General features: G+C 39.8%; 1 protein-coding gene across 1 annotated transcript; it reads left to right on the top strand.

The window, feature by feature from the left end:
* Nucleotides 1-1,137: 1,137 nt before the first annotated feature.
* LOC102235683 (SH3 domain-binding protein 1-like) lies at nucleotides 1,138-23,493 on the top strand. The gene is made up of 18 exons (XM_023341174.1): nucleotides 1,138-1,527; nucleotides 9,263-9,305; nucleotides 10,693-10,797; nucleotides 10,881-10,957; nucleotides 12,164-12,275; nucleotides 13,027-13,103; nucleotides 13,186-13,273; nucleotides 14,441-14,509; nucleotides 14,583-14,673; nucleotides 15,710-15,846; nucleotides 16,164-16,275; nucleotides 16,451-16,532; nucleotides 16,615-16,695; nucleotides 18,324-18,437; nucleotides 19,516-19,613; nucleotides 20,498-20,660; nucleotides 21,142-21,506; nucleotides 22,853-23,493. Exons 1-18 carry the CDS (start codon nucleotides 1,478-1,480, stop codon nucleotides 23,137-23,139), a joined length of 2,151 nt encoding a protein of 716 aa, XP_023196942.1. The 5' UTR covers nucleotides 1,138-1,477; the 3' UTR covers nucleotides 23,140-23,493.
* Nucleotides 23,494-24,607: the final 1,114 nt, after the last annotated feature.

Genomic DNA, 24,607 nt, shown 5'->3' with positions numbered 1-24,607 from the left:
TCACCCAGAAACACGTTTTTTTGCAGTGTGGAGTGCCTTATAAAAGTATTCACAACTCTTGAATTTTTTATGACGTGAAGACTGCCAAATTACAATAAATAAATTACTTATGAAATTATTTAAATCTCAGGAATTTCTTAAAACAGAAAAATTATAAATTTCTTACATCAACTTCGTCCAAGAAACTCTGTGTGTGGGATTATACTAACCTCTGTAGATAAGCTGACCTCTGATTGGCTGTTTGTATAATGACCTTGATGTCTGATTGGCTCCTTCTGTAGAAACTTTGACGTCTGATTGGCTGCTTCAGACAGCAAGTTAAGATTACGTCTTCCGAGTTAGCTAGAACTCCCTCAGTAGCTTCGCTGTAAAGTTAACAAATAAGTTAAACAAGATAATTAAATTGCTCTAATTTAATTCATGCTAACTCTGGGTGAGCAACTCCAGCCTCTATATTCCTAGTTTGGTCTGAAATGTCGCTAATAAGTTCACGAGCGAATGTTAGCCGGTATTAGCTAGTTGGCGGTGCTAACAGAAAATGCTAAAGAAATTAAACATGTTCCGGTCTGAAGTCTGTGGCAGCTTCCTCCACATATAGATATTAATAGAGTTAAAAAATATATTTTTTAAAAAGCTCAAAATAACCGAGAGAAATCTTTCTGAAAAGTCGTTTGTGTGCATTTAGTCGGCCCCACCACTAGGCGGCAGCATCCGTCAGGCACTGGCGTTATTAGCGGCTTCACCGCCTACATTTAAATTCCTACAATTTGTCATAATATTAATGAGAATATAGCAAATTATAAAGAAACATTTGGTGGAAGGTTGACCTCTTCCTGGATCGACACATTTTAAATGAATGGATCAGTTTTTGGTTCTGCTCATGGTCGTTTTTGGTTCTGATGTTTGGAGAGAAGTTCCTCAAAAAAGGCGACAGGTGACAAGAAATGAAACTTTGATGAACCAGAGGCTCACGCTGCAGTGAAACCCAACCGGCTCTGAAAATTCCTGCTTCTGCAAAAAATGAGAAAACTCGCTGCAGTAAAATCAGAACATGTTTGAAAACGGGGACAGAAATGTCTCAATTAACGCCGAGTTTCCCCTTTCAGACATTTCACATCCTGCAGCAGCAAACACCGGTAGGAACAGAAGCTGCAGCCTTGACTCACTTGCTCCTCACCTCCACACCCACCCACTGCTGAGACTCAGTGGGGGGTTCGGAGTGACACCCTGAAATAAAAAAAACAACAACAACCGCGGGAAAACATCTGGTTCCCTTTCGCTGCTGACGTTTCATCCGACCAACTTCCTCATTTGCTGAAACAAGAACGAAGACCGAACAGCCGCAGAAACGCTCCCGACGAGAGGCAGCGCGACCCGGCTCACCTGCGCCTCCAGCTCCCGGTGAAGCAGCCCGGCCCGGAGCGCCTCCGGACCGGTTCGGATCAGGAAGCGGAGCGGGTCGGACTCCAGCGCCAGCATGCTGCGGCAGTCTCTCAGCATCCTGAAGCAGTTCGGATCGGCAGCAAGGTAAGAAAAGTTTGATCAGAACCGACTGTTGGACCTTCATGGTGGTTCCGGTCCGCTTTCCGGGTCTCGCGTGGATCCGAGAAGGCCCTGATGGTCTTATTTTATCTGATGGTTCAGTAGCCAAAAAATGTACTCATGTAAGAGTAGCAGTACTTTAAAAAGTATTTTTGCTCAAGTAAAAGTAAAAAGTAGCCGTCCAAGAATTAATCAGTAAAAAAGTTACTCAAGTACCGAGTAACTGATCAAATGATCAATCATTTCATATTTAGACATTACATCATCAGACTAAAATATAAAGTTATGTAGAAATTTAGGTATTACAACAATTTATATAAATAACAAAAAAAAAAATCAGACAAAAAAAATCTAAATCAAATTTTCCAATAAAAAACTTCAGAAACTTTAACAGAAACTGCAAGTGTGTCTGAGTTTGGTGAATCTTTGGTTTAATTATGTTTGTTTTTCATTCAGTGGGTAGAAAATCCAGAAATTTTACTCAAGTAGAGATACTTCATAATAAAATTATTGACTAAAAGTAAAAAGTACAGCGTAGTAAAAATACTCCTGAAATACTCCTTTAAAAAAAAAGAAGTTACTCAAGTAAATGTAACTGAGTAAATGTAACTGAGTAAATGTAACTGAGTAAATGTAACTGCCTGACTCTGCAGAAATGATACTGAATGATAACGAGACAAACACAAAACGATGCCGGATCTGAAAGTGGAAGGGAAATTATTAAATTGTTTTAAGTTTTTGACATAAAATCTATAAGTATGCGAGTCAAACCTTGCCAGAACCAGAATTGACTTGGACTAGGCCATTAAAACAATTAATCAGCTTTGATCTCAACCATGCAGATCAAATATATCACCATATAGAGATGCACGATATATCAGGAGCTGCCGATATTAGTCATTTTTCAACACATCCGTATCCGCCCCATGAATGCAACTACTGCCATCTATTTCTGGTCGGGTTTTTCCACAAAGGTGTCAAAGAAGTTGACAAATATATATAAGATTGATAAATATTGGTTTTCGTCCAAAACAGCAACATTAATATCGGATATCAATATCGGATCAAATTTTGATATCGGTGCATCCATAATCCCATGATATGTATAAGAGGTTTTCCTCCTGGATTATCCTGGATTTACCTCCATCAGCCTCACTAATCCCCACAACATGATTCTGCCACCACCATGTTTAACGGTGTGTTTACTGTCTCTGATTTTAGTCTAGGCTGAGCAGAGCACCTTAACCATGTTGTAACCCATTAAATGGGAAAAGTTTGATGTTGTAACGCGATAAAAAGTGAAAAAGTTTGAGCAGCGTTGAAACTTTTGTAAGGTGTGATATGAATATACAGATTAAAGAGTTTTATCTTGTTAGATAAGGTTTCAGTTTGTTTGTAGAGGTAAATATTTATGGGCTGTTGTTTGTAAAGTTACACAGTTAAAAATGAACAGTAGTAATTTTACTTATTTAGCCTGTCAGAGGGGAGAAAATTATATTTTCACCATGTTATTCATTCATTTATACATTTTAAATAAATAAGCTAAATATTTAGCTTCATACAAAATATTTTGTTAGCAAGCTAAGTACTTGGTAAACAAAATATTAGTCTGAAGCTAAATATTTGGCTTGCTAGCTAAATATTTAGCTAAACTAAGTATTTACTGGTGAACTGTATATTCAAATTGCTAACTAAATACTGCATCAAGCTAAATATTTAGTGTGTATATAAATGTTTAGTTTGTTCACTATATACTTAGCTTTACAATAAATATTTAGCTTGAAGCTAAGTAAGTTTGGCTAACTAAATATTTGCTTTGAGCTAAATATTTAGTTAGCCAGCTTGTTAAGTCTTTTAGCTCGAGATCTTCATTACTGGAACTATTTTCACTTTAGTCACTGTGAAGCACTTTAAGAGCACTTTTTTATTTTATTAACAAGCACTTTATTTAGCATTGCACTTTAAGAATAGATTTGTGAATCAATAACAGTTTGTCCACAATATGTTTTAACTATTTGCTGACCATGTTTAGCGGTTAGCATGTAGCCTGTGGGCTCTGCGCCGCCGCTCCTCATCGAGGAGTGAGGAGGTTTTGTGACTCAGAGCTGCTGGTTTGAAAACTTGAGCAAATGTTTGTGTGTGATCTGTTAAGTGTGGAGGTGGAGGGACCTGCCATTTCTGTGTCCTGTGTTTGGACAAATACTTCCCCGGGGTCCGGGCACCGTTTATAGGTTCTGGGAGAGGCCATGGGGTATTGCTTGTGGTGTTTCATAATGGTGCTTATGGTGTAAGGATACAACATAAAATATTTATGAAAAGTAAATAGAAATGTGTTTGTATTTGGTAAAAGGTATTTTACTTGTATAGGTGTAAACAGAGACCCCCTGTGGTTTGTCCTTCATGGCTGGGACTGTTAGGCTGCAGTCGGTTTTATTCTTGATGTTCTGAGGAATAAACTGTTGCTGCTTCCACCTTCCTCTCTGTAATCCAGCTGCAAACGGCCACCTTGTTACACTAACTGAATAATTAGCTTGAAACTGTGACTTTTATAAAATAACAAATAACTTGGTGAAAATGGGACTTTGGAAAAAGATTCTCTAGTTTTAACTCAAACTATTGTTAATTGGTAACTTTACAAATGGCTGTAAGTTTTTGAGGATATAATTGTCTTTTTTTCATTCTGTGCAGTCTTTGTTTTTAATCTGCTCTGCGTCTTGAGGTTGTTGTCCCTTCGTATTCTGACGGCAGACCGTCTTTCCATCCAGCTCAGCACCGTTACGCCAGCAGGACGGCTGTTTCTGTTTGTCCTCTCCGTTATCTTGTTGTTTACACGCTGAGCTGTAACCCTGCTGGTTCCCTTTTCAAATCAGGGAAAGCCTCAGTTTGGTTTTATGTGGTAGAAAAGGGATTTCCAAGTGATAGTTTGGGTTGAACACAAAGGGAATCAGCTGCCAAGGATGTTTTAAAGCTCATTGCTTTGCCTAAAAAACACTATAATAAAATATTAAGATTTCTACTCTGACAGCAGAATAACTTGCAACATCCAGGCTCCAAACCTCTGATAACAACCGACTCACACAGTTTTGTAAAACCCTGTGGGTGACCAAACTTGACACCTTCCTTTTTTCTGGTGGTGGTGATACGCAGACCTGCGTGCAGCAGGACTGACGGTGTATCTGCAGGCAGCGCCGCCGCCTCCTCTGACGCACTCTGGTTTAATAATAAACCTACGCTGCATGCATCTGCAGCAGAGCAGCGCTTGCTGGCAGTCTGCTCTGATGCTGTGAGCTTTGTAGGAAGAAGTGCTGCTGCACCTGTTGACACGTCTAAACATTCATTTTCCCTTTCAGTTTTGCTCAACTGTGTATTTTAACTCAACCTGCATGGTGGAGATTAAAAATAAAGGAACTGGTGGCTCTTCAGACACCTTCACCACAAAAGTAAAAATATTACCAAGAGTTGTTGGTCTAGTTTCAAGTTCAAATATATTAGTAACAAAATATGAGTTTAAGTAAATAATTTCTTAATATTGATCAAAAGTTCTGAATGATTTTTCATTATTTTTTGGATTTATTTACTTTAAACAAGCTCCTGTATTTTGTTGAAAAGTTACTTTTAAGTTAGTTTTGTCTTATTTCAAGTGTTTTAATATATTTCCAATAGAAACTAAAGCAAAAATACCAGCTAACTTTTTGTTTTTGCAGTGTGATGCCTGAACATTTTGTTATTTTCACAGCCTGTTCTTCTGATGTTGAGCTTTATTGGTTAAATTGCAAACGTCACACTGTAAAAACACAAAATCTCACCAAGTATTTTTGTCTAGTTTCTGATGCAAATATTTTATTATACTTGAATGAAGACAGTACTAACCTATAAGTTTCAGTAAGATATAAAGTGTAATCAGATATTGGCAGCATGTTGGGAGTTTCTCTGCTGTGCGTTTTGCTCCTCAGATGTTTTAGCGGAGGAAACGAAGAACACCTTGGAGGTGCTGAAGCCTGTCTGACCCTTTCAGGAACTGGGCTGGGTTTCCTCTGACTGGCAGGCAGCACCAGATCTGGCAACAGAGCTTCACTTACAGCGTCTTGGTGTCGGTACACAGAATAAATAACTCTAACAGGTTCTCCTACTTTAGCCCTTTTTTTGGTTTGTCAGCCTATTGGAGGGTAAAAACTCTCATTTTCTCAACATTGTTACATCGATATAAAATATCAGCGCAGAAAATCCGATAAGTGGAAACTCGCTGCAGTGAATCACCTTTGATTTTTAAGCAGAAAGTTTGAGGTGATGCTCCTGTGGAGGAGTTGAGGTGTGAATTTTATGAAAGTGGAAATGTTACTGATGCCTGTGAAGCTAAAGGGCATCTTTGCTTCTGTAAAGTACGGGGGCGGCAGCATCATGCTGCGGAGATGCTGCTTGGCTGTTGATCTGACTTGGACTATTTGTCTGAGACTCCAGTTTTTATCCCATGTAATGAAGAGTGAGCTGCAGACTGCTTTACTGTGAAATGGTTAGCTTGGTTGTTACCCAGAGACGTTGGTGGATTATTATGGGATATTAATGGCTCATTAAACTCTATTTATGTTAGCTGTAGCTATAGAATGATGAAAATATGAATTTATCTCCAACCAAATGTATTAAACAATATTCCATCATTTCAGAACAAAATTAACGCAAGCTAGCTGCTACATTACAGAAGACGTCCTGTTGAGAATATCAAAATAAAAGCACTTCCGGTGCACTTCATATTTTTTAATAGCGCATAACAATCTACTTATGTTAGCTGTATCGCCATAATAATGACAGCATAAGTATTTATTCAACTGAATGCTTTATGAAACACCGTTGCCGATGTCTGATTTTCTATTGCTGCTAAGCTAGCTGCTACAAGGAGACTTCCTGTGGGGAATATCAAAATAAAAGCACTTCTGTTTCACAAGTTTAGCACTTTTATTTACTTCCTCCACTTGTACCTTAAATTGAAACATCTTTGCTGCTTAGAATAAAGAATGAAGGTTAAACAGGGATTTAGAAAATAATTTTCCAACATTACTAAAACTTATCAGAGTGAGAAGAAGAAAACTCTCCAGACCAAATTTAGTTCAATAGGGAGGACAAAATTAATAAACATCTGGTAACTCAAATATTATAAACCAGAAACTCAACATCAGCAACATTTAATCTCTTTCTATTTTTTCACAGAATAATGTTTTTTTATTTCTAGTGGACTAAATATTACATTCGATCAATTTTCAGAGCGACACAAAGCTGGTTATTTTGGTGGTAAATTAAACATTAAACGATTAAAAGACTGAAAGATGATTATTAGATATTAATGAGTAGATTTAGTCCTGCAGAGCAGCTGTACTTTTATCACAGGTTTAGAACCAGAACCAGAACATCCGTATAGAAAATGACCACAGCAGCTTGAGCAGCGGGATGTTTGGTTCTCTGTAGAGCTAAAAGTCGCCCAGCGCTGCTCCCCTCCACCCAGTTGAACCTACAAAGCAGCCGTCTAAACTTAGCAACCCAGATGGCTTCCTGACAGCGTGACGTCATCGATGTACGCAGAAAGAAAAGACATCCTTTACTGACAGCAGCAAAATAACAGGCAATCGAGGAACGTAGGCTCACAGAAATATGAAATAATATCCAAAATGTACAACAGTAAGAATAACAAAAGTAATGATAAAATAAAATACAGTTTAGTTATCTGAGTTGGATAATTTAAGAAATATGCAAAAATGTTCCTTTAAAAAACAGACTTTTTGAAAAAAGTGAGAACTGAACTGTTCAAATGACTCTACACTGTAAAACCAAATGAGTAATCATGGCTAAAGCGATTACACTGGGATGGTTAGTCTTTACAAAATCATAAACCAAACAAACCAAACTCTGTTTCTGTAAAGGCTTGTGTCCGAGAAGAGCCGAATGTTTCAAAAATAATGTTTATGACTAACTGACTCAATTATTACTCACGTTTTTCAGTATTAATTTCTCATATTTATCAGTTATTAAATGTAGATTATGATCAATTTGCTTTTTAATACCACAGTTACATTTAAAGATGTAAAACATTTCACCATGTCAAAGATTTTAAACAAAATGATGAACAGGTTATTATTTCTGAGTCCAGATCATTGCCAGAAATGTAACCATTAGTAGATAAAACTACTGAATTACAACAGAGCTCCACGAATAAAGACAGAACAGAAACTGGTTGAAATGCTGACGTGCGTTCTGCTTTTACAAGACGCACAGCTTTATGAAGATAATATGCAGCTTGTGGGAAGGAATGCAAAACAAAACATCCCTGCAAAATAAAGAAAATATTAATAATAGATTGACTTATTATGTAAAAGAAAATCTTTGTTTACAGTGTAGGTGGCCATATAAAAAGCATGTGGCGGGCCGGATATGGCCCCCGGGCCTCCAGTTTGACACATGTGGTTTGAGTTGATCTCATGAGTTTTTGCATTTAACGAGTTTCAGGGCCGCACATTTAATTTGATCAGAAACAGAACAGTAAACAAAGTTTCTGTGAGGATTCGGTTTCCTGGGTTTGTTCGGTTTCTGAGTCTCGTCGTCCCGACTGTGACTGATCCCAGCTGTGTCTCACGTTTCCTAGTCGGCTCCTCGTCTCGTCTGGTCACAGGTCTTAGTCCTTGTAACCAGTGGCTACCAGTGTAACCAGTGTGACCAGTGTGAGAGTCTTTGCCTCTGCCCACCTGTGCTGCCTGGATTGGATTTTGTGTGATTCATCATTAAAACCGTCATCATTTTGTCACTTCAGCCTGGATCCACTGCATCTAGCTCACCTCCTCCAGAACCGCACATTACGACAGCTACATGATAACAACCAAAACAAAACTAATTTCTAAACACACACACACACACACACACACACACACACACACACACACACACACATTATTACTGTGATAATTAACATGAAAATGCGTATTAGATGAAACTAACTCCTGGAATCCGTCTTTATTCCATGTTTATTCTTGTTTTGGTTGGGAAGTAAAATCTCTCAGGCCTGTTGCCGTTTTTCTTGCTGATGTTAAACGGATCCAGGTGTGAGAATCTCTAATGGGAACCAGAACCGCCTGAACTGAATCCAAGTCTGCCAGCCAGGTCCAGACGTTTCCTTCTGCTGAAACTAAACAACAAATTCACGACTAAAAACTGAAAATTACACACAAACTTCACCCTCATGCATCTTTTTTTATTTGTCTTGACAAAATGTAAATAGAAAATCTCCAGTGAGGTCTGATAATCATGATTATTAGGAGAATATTAAAAAAAATTATTCCGATTTTTTAGAATTAGAATTATAACTTTAATCTCAGAATTGTTTATTTTTCAACATTTAGATTTTTTCTTCCTCAGAATTCGGAGATAAAAGTCAGATTGTTTTTCCTTTTAGTTCTTTTAATAATTTTCTGTATGATTTCTAATCTCCTGGATTCTCTTTCAGGACCAACATCTCCGTCTCCTGATAATCCGGCCAGCCGTTTTACTGAGCTGGTGAAGAAAATCTAAATCTGATTGGCTGTTGTTCGAGTTAAAGCTGCAGACATGAATTCATAATTAGTATTTTCTTTGAGCCACATGAGGCTTTTTAAATACCCTGCAGCTCACCACTGCTGATAAATCCAATGTTCTTTGCTAATTTTTGTTTTTTAAATAATCTGTAAACTTTAATCCCTCTCAGGTCGCAGGATGCCACTGATCTTCTACATGAGGATCTGGTGCAGGTGAGAGAAACGTGAACTTTCTCTGACTTTATTACTGGTTGAGTCAGTTTAACGCTGAATTCACTGCAAACTAAACTCAAGAATTGTGATAGAAACTTCAACCAGCGGTAATTTGGATTCATAATGTGGAGATTTTCATGGCATCAGGAGCATGGAGACCTAACAAACCAGCACCCTACAGACGCATCTAGAAAGTGTCTGAGTCTGTCATTATTATAATTTGTACTCTATTCTTCCCAATGTATTCGATTTAGTTCTACATTTGGAAGTGATGCAGATCGGAGCATAAATAACGTGTCTGCCTCGGTCTGCGAACCGAAACGCAGCAGGAAGTGTAAAAACTGTCCTTCATTTGGCTCAGACACAAAGAAAGCTAATTATCATGCTACGGACTGTTTGGAGGGGAAAGTGATTAATTGGACCTAATCTGGAGACATTTTGTGATAAAAGAGGAGTGATCCATCTGTCTGATAAACTTCTGGCTGTGAACTTCCTGCTCGAGCTATCTGTGCTACATGTAGCAGAGGGTTTGGAACTCCGTCCCTTAAATCAAAGATTCATCAAAACGCTTTTCCAAAACAGACTTCTTCTAAAAATGCTCACTAGTATCAGGTTAATGAGGACAGCAGCAAGTGGTAGAAACGCTGCAGAGCCATTGGCATCGTCCATATATGGGTCTCACTTCCTCTTTTAGCAGAGCTGTGGCTTTAACAGGCCGCCTGTTGAGGCAAATTTTAAATCTGCTTTGAAAACAAAGGAAAGATCAGATGGGATTTATTTCAGTTTCATTCTCTTCATATTTGCAGGTTTTATGGCTCTGAAATGTTAAACTTGTAGCAAGTTTTGTAATTAATTGATTGCATTTTAATTATTAAATTAGCAACATTTTCAATTCAAAATCTCTTTTTGTTGTTAAATTATTGAATAAATACAGATATGATCTGAACATCAGAGATATTTCTAGTTTTTAATCTTCTGGTTCTTCAACCATCAGATTGGAGCAAAGTTTTGCTACATGTTAGCATTGAGATGCTATTTTAGGCTAGCATAGCTTCACTGATAGGCTAACTGCTTTTAGCACAACTTAAACACAACAATCGTCTTTTCCAGCATCCAATCAGATCGTTTAGAAGCAGAAATTAACCCCAGTGGGACCAGAGGAGACGCTTCGTCCTCCATCGCTGTTAGCAAAATTAGCTTGTGCATCAAATTTTACCGTACCAGAAACCCAACACAAAGGTTTTATTTCAGGACATTTATTTATATATATATTTATTTATATATTTATATATATCTGTGGTAAATGAATCTGCCCTCTAACCATCTCCGCCTCCTGCCGGTAGTTTTCTCTCTGGTCACTCTGCGGTGTTTCTCCGGTTGAATGCAGGTGGAGCAGCGGGTGGAGCCGGCCAAGAAGGCAGCGCAGGTCCTCCATAAGAAGCTGCAGGCCTGCATGCAGAGTCCTGTAGGCCTGGAGGCCGAAAGGAGAATGGTAGCCGCTGTTTTCACACCGTGTCTGAACGAGTTTCATGGATTTCTGAGACAAAACAACGTTTTTTTTCTCTGTTTCTGCAGAAGAAACTTCCTCTGATGCTGCTGTCCATCAGCATGGCGGAGAGCCTGAAGGACTTTGATGCTCAGTCCTCCATCAGGTGACGGTTTCCCCCAGAAAACCTGCTCAGCCCGGTGGTTGGCGGTTAAGTAGACAAGACATGTAAAAATATTACTGGGTAATTATACAGTATGTTAGGGGAAAACATCATCAGCGAAACAATATCTAAACCCACAACTAGTCTTAAAAACAACAAATCAAAAATACAATTAAGATGAATATCAATTATTTGCATTTCTGTTTAATCCAAATGAAGTCGGCGGCTCCATGAGGCCCCCAGGGCTTCAGGGGCCATAAATGCTGATATTTTAACAAACCACAGATACATAAATGTAACATTTATTTATTGAGATGATCAAAGCTGCTGAATTTGATTTAATGGTTTCGGCATAAACTCAAAGATTTTAAATTGTTTAACATTTAAATGTAAGAATTTAAGGAGGTGGCAAGCTTAATTTGTAAAAATTCAATGAACAATATTCATAGTTAAACTGTTTTGTTACCATAGCAACCATCTGATGCTGTGAGTTTAATCTTTGAGTTGGAGGTCTGTTTGTTCACAAATACAAATGAATAAACTGTAATTATCACTGATTGTTTTTAGGTTGGCCAGTTAATCTACTCTCTCTCTCCCAGATTAAATCCAACACAGAAGCTGTTAGAGGTGCTGATGCAAACAAACTTTACAGGGAGGACAGCGCCACACGCTGGGCAGCGTTATGAGATGGAAACGCCGCACATAATTCTTTGTTCACAAATATAAATCATTCTCACCACTTGTTCACTGGACACCTCTGATTAACTTTTAAAAGATTAACTTTTATTTTTGTTTTTAACTCAACGCAAAATCTCATCAGACCTTCAGGTTAGATTATAATAAATTAAAGCTGCAACTAATAATAATCTAATAATAATAATAATAATGGAGATTATTATTGATAAACTGATTAATAACTGGATGCAAAAGGTGATGAATAGAAGTTTTTTTATTGAATCAGGTGAAGCTAAACGTGCCGCCAGCAGAGTTCTGGGCAGATCTACATTTATTTATTGTCCAGTTGTGATTTAATTTCTGATCTGAGTGTATCGTTCTTTCAGTAAATGGCCTTTTTGAGTCTTTATGCTCAAATTAACAATTAATCTATTACTAAATTAGTTGCCGATTATTTCAGTAATCAATTCATCAAGATTAATCCGATTAATTTGACCCTGCAGTGGAAGGTTAACCCTCTGCTGCATGTTGCAGGCGAGTGCTGGAGATGTGCTGCTTCATGGAGAAGAGGCTGGCCACCATGTTGGCCGACTTCGAGCTGACGGTGGAGAAGGAAGTCCTGGAGCCGCTCAACAAGCTGAGCGAGGTGAGAAACCTCACGGCGCTGGAGCGGACGTTCAGCTGCACCACTTCTCCTTTCCACTGATTCATTAACGTCCACAGCAGGCAGGCTCCAGCTGGACGGGGTTCTTCTTAGACGCAGTTTGGACCGTTATTTTAGAAAATGCATAATTAAATTATCAAATATTTAAAGGAGCAATTTTATGTAAAATCCACTTTTTTTAATCCTTCCGTCATGTTTTAATCCTGGTATGTTCTTTTGATTCTTTCAAATCTTTTAATCTCCATGGCAACCATTCAACTGTTAAAACGCCTGGGTGGACGTAGCCCCGCCTCCAAGGCTCAGCTCCTCCCCCACTCAACTCCTTCAGACTAGCCAGCTGCAATTAGCAACCAGCTGAGCTCATTATAGGAGCTGCTGCTCAGAGCAATGCTGGTGGAAACTTTAAAGGGTTAATAAAGGAGCCATGTTGGGACGACTTCCTGGAGGCGGAGCTTCAGGAAGAGCTGGAGTTCTTAAAGAGACAGAGGCCCAAATTCAAGGCGTTAAATCTGGTCATATTTGATATATAAAGCATTTTTATAACAATTGAAGGTAACATAGCTTCTTGATTGTTCTATAAAATTGTGGTATATGTCTGGAAAATACATAATACTGCCTCTTTAAATATTTAAATATCCGTCTGTATAATAAGTAGATTCAGTAATTTGTTGCATTAATTTGTTGGACAGCTAGCCGCAGCAGCTCTTTAAGATGAATAATTTTTTATCTCCAGGAGGATTTACCTGAAATCCTGAAGAACAAGAAGCAGTTCGCGAAGCTCACTACAGACTGGAACAACGCGCGGGTCAGGTGAGTCCCAGGAAGCCGGCTGTAAACACCTGGACGTGACACGGCAGGCGCCGGACATTAGCGTCTGCTTGTGTTTTCACAGGAGCCAGGCGAGCAGCGGGCCTCAGGCCAAGCAGGACGGACTCAGGGAGGAGGTGGAAGAAGCCTGGAGGAGGCTGGAGAGCATCAAGGTGCCAGCAACTTATTTATTTACCCTAAAACTGAATCTATACCTGCTGGATTGGGTAACACATATTACGTCACTTCCTGTTGTTGCTGTTTGTGTTTGAGACTTGAATTTGTTTAATTTCTTCGTCCTCAAATATTATTGAGTTATTCTAACTAAACATAGAGACGTTTTTCTGTTGCTGCACTTTGCATTTTGGGAACTCTTCATGTTTCACATGATTTTGTTGCCGCTGTAAGGACTCGTTAGCTTAGCTAGCCCGGCGCTAGCCTAGCATGAGTGCTACTATGGCTGCTCCTTCTGTTTCCCCTCCTGTCTCTACGTCTCTGAGTTGTCTCTCTATGACTGCGTGTTAATGTCATAGAGAAAAAAAATCTCCAGAAAAACAAAGAAAATTTGAGGTTGATCTCTGAAATTTTCTAGAAAAATAAGGAAATTTCTGAGCTTGAAAAGTCGAATTTCGAGTATTCAGGTTTCAAAGATTGAAAATTATTCTTTTAGATTACATTTTCTTTATATTGTAGGTTTTTGATATGGGCGATATGGGCTCTTTCCCAGGGCAGCATCGGAAATGGGAAGGCTATAAAATGTTTGAGATTCATTTCAAAAAAGTTTCTGACAATTTTTTTACTGTCAAGCTCAGAAAATTTCTGACATTAGTCCAGACATTTCTGAGTTTTTTGTCAAATATTTTTCTTTTGAGCCCAGAAATTTATGAATTGTTTGTAGAATATTTCTGAGATTAATCTCAAACTTTCAGAATTTCTTTAGCAGAAATTGACTCATTTTTTTCTAACTAAAACACGATCATATCTCTCTTGGGCATTTATCATATCGTTTATCATTTATCGTGATAAATTTCTTGTCATGTTGAGAATTTTGATTTATCATCAATAAATTTGAAATAATTATGTGTTAAACAAAAACTGCTGTATTGTCGGGATTCTCCATTGTTTGTTCAATGAGAGAATCAATAGATATAAATGCATTTTAAGATTAAATTAAGTTTAATGAAACAAATCATGTGACTGGTGTCCTAAAGAACCTGATTTTATATGGTTTTGTTTTTTATAATAGTTTTTATAACAATTCCAAAAAATATTGTGATAAAACTTTAATCCCATGTCGCCCACGTCTCCCTCCTTCTGGTGTTGACCTCTGACCTCTGTAGGACGAGTACTCTGCAGACCTGTATCACTTCGCCACTAAAGAAGATGACTATGCTAACTACTTCATCCGTGTGAGTTGTGGTTCGAACACGCGGCCCTGATGGACTCCTCTCTGCCCACTCACCTCTGTTTAATCTCCTGCAGCTCCTGGAACTGCAGGCGGATTATTACAAGAAATCCCACGAGTTCCTGGACAGAAACATCAGCGAGCTCAAAGAGAACCACAGCCAGAAAGGTGAGCGCCGCCGCGGCCCACCACCACTTCCTGCACCGCAGGAAACGGGCTTTTAAGTTGATATAAATACATGAATTTATGTTTCAAATAAAATAACCATGTTGTTTATTAATACAAAACAATCAACAGTGATGTAGAAAATACTCAGTAAACAAGTGCAGATTACCAGAAACTTTAGCTCACATGTTGTAGAAATGTAAGAATCTAAAGTTTCCAGACTCTTGACGTCTATTTCTATCGATGCAAAATCAATTTATTAAAGTCAGTACAACACTGCATTAGGGCCATCACAGATAGAAAAAAAGTATTTTTCTGCTAAAAAAGGTCAGAAATTTTCTAGGAAAAAAGGGAGAAAAAGTTGAAAAATTGCTAGAAAGATACAGAAATTTTGAGATGAATCTCAGAAATTTCCTATGAATTTTCCAGGATTTTTTAGAAAATATCTGAGTTTTTATGGGAATTTATTCTTTCTGTTTTCTATCTACAGTTGCTCTAACAAGCCAGTGTAAGACCAGGATTAGTTCATAATATTGCTCAAGTAAAAGTTTAAAGTACAGAGCAGTAAAACTTCGCTTATAAGAACCTTTTTTCCCCAAATGTTGCTCAAGTAACTGTAACCAGCACTGCCCACCTGTAGATATCAACGAGCTCATGGTGTTATATTAGCATTAGCTGGTCATCATTTATTATCTGCATCCAGCACCAATCAGCTCGCTCCGTTAGTTTGGAGGAAAAAGTTTTCTGCTGCTTTGCTGCCATGTTTCTTCAGCATCATGTCTTCTTTGTGTAAAACCGGCACAGGCATCTTGCTGGTCATGTTGCGTTTAAAGGCGGCTCGGAAAAACAAGTTATGACTCATTAACGATGAGTTGTAACGGCTAACAAAAGTGTCGGAGCCCCTGCTGTATCAAATCGAGATAGGAATAATAGAAAGATGACCACTCTGAGGTATAAATATTGAAAAAGTGAGCTTCCAGTCCAGGGGACACGGCTGACTCTGACTTCCTGCCGACGTGTTGTGACTTCCTGTTTGCAGATCCGGCGGTGGGTCTCTCCAGCCTGAAGGTTTACGGCGAGCCGCTGCTGTCTCATTTGAGCCAGAGCGGCAGGGCGATCGCGGCGCCCATCCAGGAGTGCATCCACATGCTGCTGAGGACGGCCATGAGGGAGGAGGTGGGCGGACCGAACCGACTCTCACTCATCTCTGAGATTTTATTAAACCAAGCGACTCAAACTGTCTCAGAACGAGGAAATGAAACTGAAATTATGTGATACAGAATCAATTATAGCATGTATTTACATTCAACCTAATTTATTCTGATTCCCCAAAATAAAAAACAGAACAACCAGCTGAAAAAATGCAGATGTTCTGGTTCATTTCCTCAGAAATTCATTATAATAACCAGCATTTAATAAAAGGCCGCTTTGGAGAAGGGGCTGAATATAAAGCCAGTTTGAATTAAATATTATTTTTTGGTTTTTTTGGGTAGGGCCTGTTTCGTCTGGCGGCCGCCGCCTCAGTGGTGAAGCGGCTGAAAACCTGCCTGAACCAGGGAGCGGTGGACCACGGCGAGTTCAGCATGGACCCCCACGCCGTCGCAGGTACGCTTTAGCTCACTTCCTCCTCTGGCCACTCCAGCAGCTGCCTGATGTCACTTCCTGTCATTTAAAACATCCTGTGGCCACCAGCAGTGAAAAACAAAAAAATGAAACTATGTCGGCCAATCAGAGCAAAATAGATTTAACTAATGATGCATTTCTCTGATTTTGTTCACAGGAGCCTTGAAGTGTTACCTCCGGGAACTCCCTGAACCCCTGATGACCTTTGAACTGTACAGTGATTGGTTTGCAGCTGCAGGGTGGGTAGCATGAGCATCGCTTCCTTCACTTCTTCTTATTCCTGCTTTCAGTTTTTATGAGTTTGCTTCTTCAAACCCGCAGAGAAAAAGATCTGAATGTGAAGCTGGAGAAGTTCAGGGAGCTGCTGCAGAAACTACCGCCTGAAAACTACAACAACCTCAGGTCTGTTTAAACTACAACAACCTCAGTTCTGTTTAAACTACAACAACCTCAGTTCTGTTTAAACTACAACAACCTCAGTTCTGTTTAAACTACAACAACCTCAGGTCTGTTTAAACTACAACAACCTCAGGTCTGTTTAAACTACAACAACCTCAGTTCTGTTTAAACTACAACAACCTCAGGTCTGTTTAAACTACAACAACCTCAGTTCTGTTTAAACTACAACAACCTCAGTTCTGTTTAAACTACAACAACCTAAGTTCTGTTCAAACTACAACGACCTCAGTTCTGTTTAAACTACAACAACCTCAGTTCTGTCCGTGACAGCGATCCGTTTCCATATGAAGGCCAAATGAACCGAGCTAACGTCGGTAACACAGCTGGTGAATTTCAAAATGGCTGCTGAGAGACAGTTTGCAATATGTTGCAAATAAATACAGAACAACATTCTGACATTTGGGGAATATTCTGTTCAGATGTTTTATTGTAAAGGAAGTTTTCTTCTCTTTCTGACTAGCCGTTTTCTGGAAATCTAAATTTTGTTTCATCATCGTTCAAGTAAGATAGTTAGTGTTAGCAACCTCTCAACAGAACCCCTAATCAACTCGCTGTGCAGATTAACTGTCTGCTTTGCTCCTGTGCAGATTTTGACATTTTAGTGTAAATTTGTTTAATTTAGCCTAAAACTGTCTTAGTGCTGCCCTCTTTGGGTCGAATGGCGGTACTGCATGAAGTGACGTTCACGTCACTCAGCCACACTTCGGATATAAAACCAAAAAAAACAAAGAATTTGGACTTTTGTTGTCAGAAGATTAAAGTCAGTATTTAATTTATTTGAGTTTATTTGGTAGGGACAGACAAACTGAACAAAACAGCAGTCCCATGTTTGCGTCATAGTGCCATAGCAACAGCTAATTCGCAGCACTTGTCCCTAGAGGGGCTTTTAAAAAGTTAAAATCATAATCATTTAAAGTAGCACAGCATAATGTTGACGACATCTACAAACAAACAGTGAAACATGAGACATTAAAAATGGGTACAGTTCTGTTTTTGACATAATCAGAGTTTAGTTTGTTTCTTAAACTAAAACTGGTTACAGACTTTAAATCAACAGGAAGTGAGTTCTAAACTGCAGATCCTCTCACGGACAGAGCACTTTGAGCAAAAATAGTTCTTTTTTTAGATTAAAGTCAGTATTTTGAGATTAAAGTCAGTATTTTGAGATTAAAGTCATTAAAGTTTGGTTCACTTTAAGGTAGAATTTAGCAGACAAATGTTTCAGTGACTGTTTTTGGTTTTTGGTTCAACCCAGAACCAAGATGGTGGCCGTCCTGAGGCCATGTTACTGATATTATCTTTGGGGTTACTGAGATAAAATGGTGCAAACTGTTTTATATGAATTTATTCAGCTCTAAAAGATTCATTCAGTTATATAACAACAGTAAATCTCATTATGGTATCTAGACGACACACAACCAGCAGAAAGTTTAACTTGATGAGTAAATATGATTTAGTTGGGGATGATATTTAGTTTAAGCGTTAGCATGTTAGCATCCAGTTGTTCCCGTCCAGCTCAGATGTTCGTTGTAAAGCTTTACAAACTGTTTCACGTTCTGCTGTCGGTCCAGGTACCTGGTCCAGTTCCTGTTCCTGCTGTCGGAGCAGCAGGCCGTCAACAAGATGACGCCCAGCAACATCGCCATCGTCCTGGGCCCCAACCTGCTGTGGCCGCGCGCCGAAGGGTGAGTAGCAAGCTCCCGTTTCTGTGGTGACCTCTTCAGAAAGGTCAAGTAAAACCCAGAGGAAGACCGGCAGTCAGACAAAACAAGGCTGGGGAGAAAACTGTCACATAACGTAATCCGTGTTTCTGTCATGAAGATTTAACTTAAGGTGTTAAACATTATTACATGTTTAAACACCTTAAACATGTAATAACGTTTATAAAGTGGCTTCTTGTCACCTTTTCATCTTAGATCTCCAACAAATGAGCCATTTAAAACAGACCTTTACTTGGGCGTGCCGTGGTGGCGTAGCGGTTAGCGCGACCCATATTTGGAGGCCTTGAGTCCTCGACGCGGCCGTCACGGGTTCGACTCCCGGACCCGACGATATTTGCCGCATGTCTTCCCCCCTCTCCTTCCCTCTTTCCTGTCAGCCTGCTGTCATATAAGGGACACTAGAGCCACAAAAGACCCTGGAGGGGTAAAAAAAACCAGACCTTTACCAATAATCTACAGCAACAGTGATTTATATAGAAGTTCTCAAGACCCAGCTTTTATTTTGATATTCCACTTCCAGTTTTTGGCAAGTGAATTTGCATATTAGCCAAATATTTATCAGAGATAGATGTTTGGAGCTAAATATTTAGCTTGCTAAACATGGAGGGAAAAATGAACCAGTTTATAGTCATTAATATTTTATACTAATGGATGATTTCACATCTAGTTTCTGATTTGTTTCATCATCAGGGACGTTTTCTACTGACATCAGTAGCAACAATGATGGTAAAGAAGATGCTACTTGTTGGATAATCCTGAGGTATTTTTATGGATTGAGATTAAATCCCTGTTTGAGCTCAAACGTTTCTGCTTCTGTTAGTTTGGCAGCAAATGGGCTCAATCCAACATTTTAACCAATAAGCTTCAGACTCTTTATACGTCATAAAAACGTTTAAAACTTATTTACCTGCCTTGAAAACCCACAGAGAGCCGGATTGGGACTGGTTTATGTTTCATATTATCGTGATTTCATGTTTCCTGCCTGCAGTTCTTGGTTTTATATCCTTTGAGTTTTGTGGTTCTTGTTTGTGCTGCTGTTCAGGGAAGCTGCTCTGTTCGACATGGCTGCAGCATCTTCGGTCCAGGTGGTGATGGTCATCGAGCCGCTAATTCAGTACAGCTCCAGTCTGTTCCCAGAAGGTGAACTCAACGCTTACTAAATAATTCAGAATATTATGAATTTTACCTTTACAACCACATCAGTGAGTGCTGCTCTTATTGCTGCTGCTCTTGTTGCTGCTGCTCTGGTTGCTGCTCTGGTTGCTGCCCTTGTTGCTGCTCTTATTGCTGCTGCTCTTATTGCTGCTCTTGTTGCTGCTCTTGTTGCTGCTCTGGTTGCTGCCCTTGTTGCTGCTCTTGTTGCTGCTCTTATTGCTGCTCTTATTGCTGCTGCTCTTATTGCTGCTCTTGTTGCTGCTCTTATTGCTGCTCTGGTTGCTGCTCTGGTTGCTGCTCTTATTGCTGCTCTTGTTGCTGCTCTTGTTGCTGCTCTTATTGCTGCTCTTGTTGCTGCTCTTATTGCTGCTCTTGTTGCTGCTCTGGTTGCTGCCCTTGTTGCTGCTCTTGTTGCTGCTCTTATTGCTGCTGCTCTTATTGCTGCTCTTGTTGCTGCTCTGGTTGCTGCTCTGGTTGCTGCCCTTGTTGCTGCTCTTGTTGCTGCTCTTATTGCTGCCCTTGTTGCTGCTCTTATTGCTGCCCTTGTTGCTGCTCTTATTGCTGCCCTTGTTGCTGCTCTTAATGCTGCTCTGGTTGCTGCTCTGGTTGCTGCACGCTCTCTGATCCTCCGGTTGCTCTACAAACTCAAACCACAGCTAACACAGCAGGTCAAAGTGAAACCGCAGCGTTAGCTGGTGTAGCGCTCTCTGTTAGCATGAGGGTTTTTAGAGCGTTAGCTGGCACAGCACCGGCTTCAGGAAAACCCAGATAAGTTTTGTGGCTTTGTAGCTAGTATAAATAACAACAGGAAAGCTAACCATCTGGTTAAGATGAAATAATGTCTGATGGAGTCGTCCTTTTGTTTCCAGCTGTTGACTTTGAGATCCCTGAGCTTCCTGAAGTCCCAGATGCTCCTGCTCCTGCTGCCCAGACCTTCTTCTCAGAGAAGGACCGACTGAGCAGAACCGTGTCCTCCTCTTCGTCCACGTCCTCCTGCTCCTCCTTCCACATCCCCCTCTCCAAAACAAACAGGTGCTGCTGAAGGCAGGAGGAACATTTCCTCCTCATTCTCCCACATCAACTGAAATGAACAGATCAGGGTTGAACACAAAGAACTATACCTAAACCCCAGTGGTGGCTACCGCTAACTAAAGAGCTAACTGCCCTTTAGTTATATAGTTATATAACTATAAGGAACTAATCATTAACATTTGTTCTGCTAATGCTAAAGTGTTAAGACAGCATGGTTTTTAGCAGAAGCTAATGCTAATACGTTAACTTGAGCATTAGAAGCTATCTGGAAAAAGCAATTTAGTGGAAACTAAGTGCACTAAAAGTTTTCAAAGTGAGCAAAAACGGTAGAGTGCTAAGCTAAAAATTAGCTCTCCTATTAGCAGATTAGCTTAAGTGTGTAATTTTGAATGTTTGTGGCTTATTGGATTATAAGTTTAAACTTTTGCTTTTAAAATAGTTTGTTGCCTCGTTAAGACGCTCCTGGTTCTCCTCCCGTTAGCACGGCTTCCCAGGACAGCGGCAGCGTCTTCCGGGCTAAATCCGGTTCTGTTGGCAGCCGCAGCGGCACCACCACATGGGGAAGCCCCGCCTCTGACCCGGCAGAGGCCAATCAGAACGCGGCATCCAGCAGTTCATCCGAGTCCAGCACAGCTCCAGCTCCAGCTCCCAGGTCGTCCTGCGGAACCGGATCCACGCCGGACCAGATCCCGATTCCGTCTCCCAGGGCGACGGCGCCAAGCCCGGTCGCGCCGATGAGGAATCCCTCCCAGAGGCAGAGTTTGGACCAGACCCAGCTGGAGCCCATTCTGGAGGCGCCACCTGAGTCTCCTAAGGCGACTCTGACGATAGCATCACCGTACAAACGTAAGCCATGGCAGAACTACTGACTCAGCATTTTCACTTTATTAAAATATATTAAAAACAGGAAAACAAATTTTAAAAGTTGAAGATTTTCCACCTGAGGACCCGATGTGTGTTCTGCACAGTTTGAGGAGTGTTTCTTTTTTTTATCTGGTACTAATCGTTTATTTCCTCTTGTGGTTGTTAAAAGCAGCACAAGAAGTTAAAAACAGAAACTAGTGATCTGGATTTTAACATCCAGGATGTACACAGGAAACAGGAAGTTTCTCACACCACTGACCAAGATGTCAGCAGATCGATTTCCACAGCAGAGAGGGAAACATCTCCTCAAACTCTGAACCTTTTCTTACCAATGACCAGAATCTGATCACCTGAACAAAAAATCAGCTGACGGTTCTGTGTGACCCAGTCTACAGAATGATTATTTACCCGGCAACAAGTGACCCTGGGACTTTAAAAGGGATGAATAATCTCAGCAGGTTCCTGGGTCAGTATTTCTGAGCGGTTTGGACTGCTGCCCTGCAGAAAGCAGGTCCTGCATCGGGTTCACATGTTCTCTCTCTCTGTACGTTTGGGCTCACAACATGGCTGAAAACCCCGTCATAATATAAACGTTTCATATTAGTCGATATCAATAATTATTGATTAGTTTTTTGTTTGAGATATTTGAAATGCCACCAAACTGAGATGTGACTTTTCCTATTTTATCCAGTTTTTATTTTTTAGCAGTTATCAAGGACGGTGGGAAAACGGGTTATTCAGCATGTTGTTGCTAGGCAACCAAAACGTGATGCTACCAACCTAGCTGAGCTAGCAATGACAGGTTGAGTGGCTAACATCTGAATATTCTATCAGACATGTTATTGATTGATATTGATCAAGTGTCTATCAGGAAATGTTGATTTCTGGTCCAGTCTACTCTGTGGGTTCCTCCTGCGGTCTGAAACTGATCAGCTCATTTAACCACCTGCTCTACTGATGAGCTGTCAGTCGCTATTTCTGTCGCCTTTTTTTATACTGAACCGAAACACCGAGTTCTGCAGCACATCTACATGTCAAGGTTGTCAAAGTCAAACTAGCATAGCTAGCATAGCTCACATACTTCCTTTTACTCTGACAGGTTAAATAGCCCAAATTATTGTTGTTAATGTTTTACTGTGAAAGTTTGCAAACTGGATCTGTTACTCTTAACAATTAATGGATTACAAAATTATCTGATGATTATTCCAATTATTGATTAATCTGATTTATTCCCATTAATCGATCCAGCCTTGACGTAATTATTATTTAACTAAAGCAGAGCAGCAGAACTTGGTTTGAAGGTCCATTTTGTTTGTTTTCCTTTCCAGCGAAGCGAACCTTCAACCTGACCAAAACCAGTCAGACCATTGAGCTGGTGGGATCGGTCCAGTTCTCCAAACCCAAACCGCCGGAACCGCCCAAGGCTCAGGCTCCGCCCCGTCCGACCTCAGCCCCGGTCGCTGACGTCACGCCGGTGCCGGTGCCGGCGCCGGGCCCTCCACCCACCAGCGTGAAAAAGCCTGCGCCGAAAAGGAGCGGAGTCAGAGCGCCGAGCTGCCCGCCGCCTCTCCCGCCGCCATCGCAGCCCAAACCGTTTTCCTCCGTGGCGCAGTGAGGCGCCAGCCCACTTCCACATCACGCCACCCATTGTAATGTTTTCATCCCCAAACACGTCATTTATTTATTGTTTATTTACACAACCTGATGCTCCGAGTCTCTGCAGACCTGGAAGCAGCTGTTGGTGTTAAACTGATGGAAGCTGATAAAATCAGGCAGTTTTATGTTTCTGTTCGTCAAACTCAAAAAACATGTCAATGAATGCAAATCTAATTAAAAATGTTTTTATTGTTCATTCATATAATCATCTTTTATAACTGATGCTGCGTAGCGGCACTGCAGGTGCTCTTACATATTTATAGGTCAGCTAATATCTTCATGTACAGGAATGTAATAAAAACGTATAAACTCGTCTCTTAAAGGCAAAACTTCATAAAAACAATACAGAAGGTGCACTTTGTGTTTATAGAGAAGATCTGCAGCATTAAAGAGCAGCTACAGGGTTAGCCTGGGGTTAGCGTCCAACATGGCTGACCAGCAGCTAACTGCTAACAGCTAGCTGCTTCAACGGGAAGCTAGCTTAGAAAAGCTACACTGAAAAATTGTAACAGCAATTATTTGAGTTTTTTAGCTTGTCTTAAGAGAAAAAAACATTTTTATATCATTTTCATTATTTATTCATTTATAAATGTCTGTTTCAAACTAAATATTTAGATTTTAAACTGTGTAATATTTATATTCATACTAAATATTATATAAATATATAATTTGAAGCTAAATAGTTTACTCCAAACTAAATGTTTATTTTGCTAACTAAATATTTAGTTATTAAATTAAATATTGATCTTCAAACTAAATGCTTAGCTCCCTAACTAGATATTTATTTTGAAGCTACATGTTTGGTTTCACACCTTAATATATCATTTGAAGGTAAAAGTTTAGCTCGCTAACCAAATATTTACTTTGTGTCTCAACATTTTGCTAAATATTTAGTTTGCAAACTAAATATTTGTATGTGTGAATTATTTTTAAAGCAGGTGTCTCACTGTGATAAAAAATCCCAGGAGAGGCTCCACATTTATTATTTAGTTCTAAATGAACAACATGGTAAAAATACGACTCAGAAATCAACCCCAGTTTTTCTCTAACAGGTTAAATAACCCAAATTATTGCTGTTATTTTCTGACTGTAACTTTTCAAATGGTGAACAGAAACTGAAGGAAACTTTAATAAAATGTATTTTAATTAACTTATTTCCTCTGACATTCCTGGTAGAACCAAGTCAGTAAATCACCTTCAGAAGTCGGTTTGCCTTTTGTTCCACTTTGCAGTGAAGCATCACTTTTCTGAATTGTCCCATTAAATCCTGATAAAACAGGCGATGCTCCTTTAAGTGTTTCCATTCTGCACCGTTCTAGAAACTCTAGATCTGCCGTGTTTATAACTTCTGTTCCCTTTTTGTGTGATTTGTTCCTGAGTGAAATCAGTTTGTAGGGATGCAGTTTGGTTTGTACTTCCTCTCGCCC

The sequence above is a fragment of the Xiphophorus maculatus genome, chromosome 10, assembly GCF_002775205.1.
Source record: "Xiphophorus maculatus strain JP 163 A chromosome 10, X_maculatus-5.0-male, whole genome shotgun sequence".
NCBI classification, from domain to species: domain Eukaryota; kingdom Metazoa; phylum Chordata; class Actinopteri; order Cyprinodontiformes; family Poeciliidae; genus Xiphophorus; species Xiphophorus maculatus.
This window is presented reverse-complemented; position numbering and strand designations above follow the sequence as displayed.

What these genes read in the sequence shown, in the direction of transcription:
- LOC102235683 (XM_023341174.1), top strand. Translation starts at nt 1,478, where the DNA reads ATGCTGCGGCAGTCTCTCAGCATCCTGAAGCAGTTCGGATCGGCAGCA. An exon ending in CGCTCAACAAGCTGAGCGAG is followed by an intron (nt 12,276 to 13,026) that starts GTGAGAAACCTC and finishes TTTTATCTCCAG; the next exon opens with GAGGATTTACCTGAAATCCT. An exon ending in GATAGCATCACCGTACAAAC is followed by an intron (nt 21,507 to 22,852) that starts GTAAGCCATGGC and finishes TTTCCTTTCCAG; the next exon opens with CGAAGCGAACCTTCAACCTG.